Below are 7,306 nucleotides of genomic sequence, written 5' to 3' on the forward strand. Positions count from 1 at the left end.
GTAATGATTCCTCAGAATGAGGAATAGTTGGAGACCCTGCATTCTCTTTCTGTTGATGCATTTTGTTGATACTTCGCATGTGACGTGTTTCACATACCTCGTAGTTAGTAAGCACCGGCAGCAGTACATCGACGATCTGTCTGGATAGGCGCTTCCACTTGTCCTCGCCATCTTTGTGACAGTGCTGCAGCACTAACACAAACAGATCCAGAACCTGCAAACACAAGCCACTCATTAATAGTAGTTGTCACATGGTCAATCATTGTCTGTATACTATGACAGTTGACGTCTGTGTGATCACACTGCCACTGTATATATATATATATATATATATATATCACCAAGAACATGTACAATGTTATTTCTCCCTTACATCTATCACCTGTCTGTGTTGGTTGGACCTCCCTACTCACCTTACAACACTTACACTAACAGCTAAACTACTGGGTTGTTAAGCTCACCTGATGGTAATGCACCAATCTGAAGAGCATCGACACAACAACTTCCCTCTGCGTCTCCAACTCCTTGCCGATGTCAGCTTTATTCACAGTTCCCCTCACCGCGAACAGATCAACCACGATCGGCTGCAGCGCTGGAATGGCTACAGCAAAGAAAATGAATCGCTGTTCAACCACAAGATATGTATAGCTCTTCACTTTACTGTGACTGTGAAGGGGGCTTCTTTGGGACATATGCCACCCATGACACTGATGGTGGCCTGTGACAGACGATTTTACGTTCGCAGTGGTTCTTTGCTTTACTATCAACTAAGAGCGCTTTGAGAAATGCCACATCGTCAACTCTGCTGGAAATGTGTTGGTGACTTACCATGAGTTATTGGTGCCTGTCCACTTGCCATTAGGCCATCACAGAGTTGAATGATTTTTGGCATGCCTATTATTGTCTTGGAGTGGTATCTTTCATACGACAACAGCACCAGGAAGTGAAAAATGTGGGCAATCAGCTTGTCACTGTTCCTAGAACAGATGTGAGAAATACATTCAGCATCTCTGCTAGTCACACACACATATCAATATCATCTAATAATTAATTCCAACGTTACCCATTTATTACAGACATCTTGGTGCGATTACCGATGAGAACTACACTCACAACAACCGAAAGGTTTTGTGCACTCAAACATTACCACAGCTGCGGTAGTGAATTATTTTTTTTTTTATTTTGTTTTTTTAGAATTTCCGTGCAGTAGACACTGCACTTTACTAGCCTGCGATGGCCGCGCTGGTGCCTTACATGATCTGCCCTTCCTCAATGTACTCAAACTGCTTGATGACGAATCCAATGAAGATCTGTTCGGAGTCGAGCAGGCAGTAGTTAACGCGTAGCTGCACAAGCTGAGCGAGCAAATCTAACACCTGCAACACGACGCCAGGCGATATATATACTGACTGACCTGGCAGCTTCTTGATATACGTCGTCGTTTTGTTTACAAGAAAACATAACGAACTATAAAATAATGAATTTGGGGAAATAAAGTGAATTATTCCATAGGCTTCAATATGAAAACTGCTTCACAAAGAATCCAAATTTACATAAATTATGCATGTAAATTTAAACCTAAATTAATCTTTATCTATTTCAAAATTGTTACAAATAAATAAAAAACATTAAATTTATTTTGCAAAATTCTCATCTAATTTTTATTGTACGTGGCAAGGTACCATGCAAAAAATGTAAATGTGTCTCTAAAGACACGTCTCTCACGGACATGACAAATAAAAAAAACACCAAACTAAAATTTCAAGCTATTCCTCACAGCAGACAATATATGCAGATAGAAACTGTTGCTTCATAGTGAACCTGTTCCTACTATTGCTTACTTCGAGCAGAAGACACACGCAGACAAATACTACCATACTACAGTGAACCTACGCTTGCTATTACATACCTCCAGCAGACAATAGACAACGAAAGATAATTCTGTGCTATAGCAAACCTATACTTGCCATTATTTATGCTTCTTGCACAGAGAAGGTATACGGTGTAGTGCTTGTAAACCCTCAACAGGTATAGCATTAAGGAGAAACAATTACCTGTACTTGTAAGTCAGTCGAACTTGTAATCGTGTAAAGCTTCAACGCCTTAATGACTAGCGGTTCAAACAGTCGAATGTAGGATGCTATGGGAGCTTTCTCACGGTTTCCCGGCTTGAATATCGTTGGCATTTTATTATCAAGCTTGTGCCTCATCCAACCAATAAACCTGCACGTCAATGTTTATTTGCAATTAATGCTGGTAAAGGTAAAGCGGCTCCGTGTTATGTCGCCAAGTTAACAAAGATGCTTGATGCCTACAACCAACAGCCCTCATAAAAACTGCAATAACAACAACAAAGTTATAATAATAATACTAAATTAAAATAACAAAATACATTATATATACAGTCGACCTCGCTTAAGTCGAATCCAACGTGACTGGATTTCGACTTCCGTGGAAGTCGAATTTTGTTCGACTTACACTAACTGCATGTTTCTATTGTATCTTTGTGGTCACGTGGACATGTATTGTGTTGATATTGATGTTTTCAATTACACTTCACGCTAGTGTTGCCTTTATCGCAATGTGTGTTCATGTGTTTGCTTTGATGATGCAAATCATGAGAGTTAACACTTACGTGGAATAATAGAATAATCATTATCTTGTCCATACATTTATACATGTCATTCTCCATCATTCTCCGTCGTCATCACTCATGATCATTGATTATCGTCACTTCCACCACCACCACCACCACCATCTTGCATATCACAATCACCGTTACGATTACCATCGGGCAACATTATCCTATCTGTCGATAGTAGGTACATACTGTGTCAGAATTACACAGCAGCCCGCGACACCCATGTCTGTGGCTGTGCACATCGTGGCTGCGCACGTGCCTGCTGGGGCGGCATTGATTGAAGTACGAGTGGAGGGGGGAGTGCTCTGATTGTTTCAGTCGCGTCGGGCACGTTCATTACTGTACATGTTCGTAAATACAAAGAGCCTCCGACTTCGACTTGTGTGATGAAATTAATGCAAGTTTGAAACCATTGGGACTAGAATTCTTCTTTGATATTTGTGAATTTCGGCTTAGACGAAGATTTATTAAAGTAAAAATATAAGGAAAGATCAGGACTTTTGTGGAGCTTCGATTTTTCAACTTGTGCAATGTCGACTTAGGCAAGGTCAACTGTATATATATATATATATATATATATATAATATAATAAATAATAAATGTAAATAATAATGCACAATGCAACCCTTTCAGCTACAGCCAGTATGGATGGGGCAGGAGTGGCGTGGCCCATAACTTGTACTCACCCTGGGGATATACTTTCCTCTCCCTGCATCGGCGATCGTAGCCCCGAAGCCAGCACTCCCTGAGTGAATTGAGCAGCAGGAGCGGTGAAGCAGCAATGGTAGAGGCCGGGCTTGACCGTTGACATCAGCCGCGTCACCTTGCCCGGCCGCCGCGCCCCAGCACTCACCTGCTGATTCGGTTCCCACTGACTGGACAGGTTTGTTCCGAAGAGTGCTTTTAACAGCTGCAATTTTAAATGGAGCCGAGTTACTATTAACACTGCTAATTAACATAATAATTAAACCAAGCAACCGATAATTAAACAATACCGGTACGGAATTCCGTGGCAATGCCAGATGACTTTTGTGTGACCAGTATCTAATTAAGTGATTAATATTCTCAGTCTATATGCCAAATCATAGGTTCACATACTATTCCACCTGCATGCATATCAGTTCAAGTCAGTGCAACATGCTACTGATGTATCACCATACCACCTATGTATTCATCATGGCACATCATGTGCCAAATCACAAGTTTACATACTATGCATACTCTTCATGCCATAGGTGTGAACGCTGTAACACAGTATGGTTAGGGGCAGGATATACCAACATGTCATAGGTGTGAACGCTGTAACACAGTAGGGTTAGGGGGCAGGATATACCATCATGTCTTACATGTGAACGCTGTAACACAGTAGGGTTAGGGGCAGGATATACCATCATGTCATATGTGTGACTGCTGTAACACAGTAGGGTTAGGGGCAGGATATACCATCATGTCGTAGGTGTGAACGCTGTAACACAGTAGGGTTAGGGGCAGGATATACCATCATGTCATATGTGTGAATGCTGTAACACAGTAGGGTTAGGGGCAGGATATACCATCATGTCTTACATGTGAACGCTGTAACACAGTAGGGTTAGGGGGCAGGATATACCATCATGTCTTACTTACATGTGAACTGCTGTAAACACAGTAGGGTTAGGGCAGGATATACACTCATGTCTTACATGTGAACCGCTGTAACACAGTAGGGTTAGGGGCAGGATATACCATCATGTCTTACATGTGAACGCTGTAACACAGTAGGGTTAGGGGCAGGATATACCATCATGTCTTACATGTGAACGCTGTAACACAGTAGGGTTAGGGGCAGGATATACCATCATGTCTTACATGTGAACGCTGTAAGACAGTAGGGTTAGGGGGCAGGATATGCCATCATGTCTTACATGTGAACGCTGTAACACAGTAAGGTTTAGGGGCACATATACCATCATGTCATATATGTGACTGCTGTAACACAGTAGGTTAGGGCAGGATATACCATCATGTCTTACATGTGAACGCTGTAACACAGTAGGGTTAGGGCAGGATATACCATCATGTTCATAGGTGTAAACGCTGTAACACAGTAGGGTATGGGGCAGGATATACCATCATGTCTTACATGTGAACACTGTAACACAGTAGGGTTAGGGGCAGGATATACCATCATGTCTTACATGTGAACGCTGTTACACAGTAGTTTAGGGGCAGGATATACCATCATGTCTTACATGTGAACGCTGTAACACAGTAGGGTTAGGGGCAGGATATACCATCATGTCTTACATGTAACGCTGTTACACAGTAGGGTTAGGGGCAGCATATACCATCATGTCATATGTGTGACTCGCTGTAAACAGTAGGGTTAGGGAGGATATACCATCATGTCTTACATGTGAACGCGTTACAGAGTAGGGTTTAGGGGCAGGATATACCAACATGTCTTTACATGTGACTGCTGTAACACAGTAGGGTTAGGGGCAGGATATACCATCATGTCCTTACATGTGACGCTGTAACACAGTAGTGGCAGCAGATATACTCATCGTCTTACATGTGAACGCTGTTAACATAGAGGTTAGGGCAGGATATACCATCATGTCTTACATGTGAACGCCTGTTACACAGTAGGGTTAGGGGCAGGATATACCATCATGTCTTACATGTGAACACTGTAAACACAGTAGGGTTAGGGCAGGATATACATCATGTCGGGTGTGAACGCTGTACACAAGTAGCGTTAGGGGCAGGATATACCATCATGTCTTACATGGTGAACGCTGTAACACAGTAGGGTAGGGCCGGATATACACAACAATGTCTACATGTACGCAGCTGTAACACAGTAGGGTTAGGGCAGCGATATACCATCATGTCTTAATGTGAACGCTGTAACACAGTAGGTTAGGGGCAGGATATACCATCATGTCTTACATGTGAACGCTGTTACACAGTAGGGTTAGGGCCAGGATATACCATCATGTCTTACATGTGAACGCTGTAACAGTAGGGTTAGGGGCAGGATATACAATCAGTCTTACATGTGAACACTGTAACACAGTAGGGTTAGGGCAGATATACCATCATTGTCGATAGTATGAACGCTGTAACACAGTAGTAGGGCGAATTACCATCAGTCTACTGTGAACGGCTGTAAACACAGTAGGGTTAGGGCAGGATATACCATCATGTCTTACATGTGAACGACTGTAACACAGTAGGGTTAGGGGCAGGATATACCATCATGTCTTACATTGTGAATGCTGTAAACACAGTAGGATTAGGGGCAGGATATACCATCATGTCTTACATGTGAACGCTGTAACACAGTAGGGTTAGGGGGAGGCAGGATATACCATCATGTCTTACATGTGAACGCTGTTACACAGTAAGTTTAGGGCAGGATATACCATCATGTCTTACATGTGAACGCTGTAACACAGTAGGTGTAGGGCAGGATGTACCATCATGTCTTACATGTGAACACTGTAACACAGTAGGGTTAGGGGCAGGAATACCATCATGTCTTTACATGTGAAACGCTGTAACACAGTAGGGTTAGGGCAGGATATACCATCATGTCTTACATGTGACTGCTGTAACACAGTAGGGTTAGGGGAAGGATATACCATCATGTCATAGGTGTGAACGCTGTAACACAGTAGGGTTAGGGGCAGGATATAGTACCATCATGTCTTACATGTGACCGCTGTAACACAGTAGGGTTAGGGGCAGGATATACCACTCAGTCTTACATGTGAACACTGTAAACACAGTAGGGTTAGGGGCAGGAATACCATCATGTCTTTACATGTGAACGCTGTAACACAGTAGGGTTAGGGACAGGATATACCATCATGTCTTACATGTGAACGCTGTAAACACAGTAGGGTTAGGGGCAGGCATATACCATCATGTCGTAGGTGTGAACGCTTGATACACACAGTAGAGTTAGGGGCAGGATGTACCATCATGTCTTACATGTGAACGCTGTAACACAGTAGGGTTAGGGGCAGGATATACCATCATGTCTTACATGTGAACGCTGTAACACAGTAGGGTTAGGGGCAGATAACCATCATTGTCTTACATGTGAACGCTGTTTAACACAGTAGGTGTAGGGGCAGGAGGTACCATCATGTCATATGTGTGACTGCTGTAACACAGTAGGGTTAGGGGCAGGATATACCATCATGTCTTACATGTGAACGCTGTAACACAGTAGGCGTAGGGTGGCAGAATTACCATCATGTCATATGTGTGACTGCTGTAACACAGTAGGTTAGGGGCAGGATATACCATCATGTCTTACATGTGAATGCTGTAACACAGTAGGGTTAGGGCAGGATATCAACATCATGTCTTACATGTGAAACGCTGTAACACAAGTAGGTTAGGGCAGGATATACCATCATGTTTACATGTGAATGCTGTAACACAGTAGGGTTAGGGGCAGGATATACCATCATGTCTTACATGTGAATGCTGTAACACAGTAGGGTTAGGGCAGGATATAGCCATCATGTCTTCCATGTGAACGCTGTACACAGTAGGGTTAGGGGGCAGGAGTGTGCCATCATGTCTTACATGTGAACACTGCTAACACAGTAGGGTTAGGGGCAGGATGTGCCATCATGTCATATGTGTGAACACCGGGCTGTAAAC

At 42.9% G+C, this 7,306-nt stretch overlaps 1 protein-coding gene across 1 annotated transcript in view; it reads right to left on the minus strand.

Annotated features, from left to right (window-relative positions):
- Positions 1 to 7,306, minus strand: part of LOC106805659 (huntingtin-like) — a 61,270-nt gene that overhangs the window by 27,181 nt on the left and 26,783 nt on the right. The window contains exons 25-30 of the mRNA XM_014807352.1: positions 3,328 to 3,551; positions 2,055 to 2,223; positions 1,255 to 1,376; positions 829 to 977; positions 462 to 601; positions 98 to 214 (exon numbers count right to left, since the gene is read on the minus strand). Coding sequence (XP_014662838.1) covers positions 98 to 214; positions 462 to 601; positions 829 to 977; positions 1,255 to 1,376; positions 2,055 to 2,223; positions 3,328 to 3,551 — 921 coding nt within the window. The remainder of the gene's footprint in view (positions 1 to 97; positions 215 to 461; positions 602 to 828; positions 978 to 1,254; positions 1,377 to 2,054; positions 2,224 to 3,327; positions 3,552 to 7,306) is intronic.

Source organism: Priapulus caudatus, unplaced genomic scaffold (genome assembly GCF_000485595.1).
Source record: "Priapulus caudatus unplaced genomic scaffold, Priapulus_caudatus-5.0.1 Scaffold7, whole genome shotgun sequence".
NCBI lineage: Eukaryota > Metazoa > Priapulida > Priapulimorpha > Priapulimorphida > Priapulidae > Priapulus > Priapulus caudatus.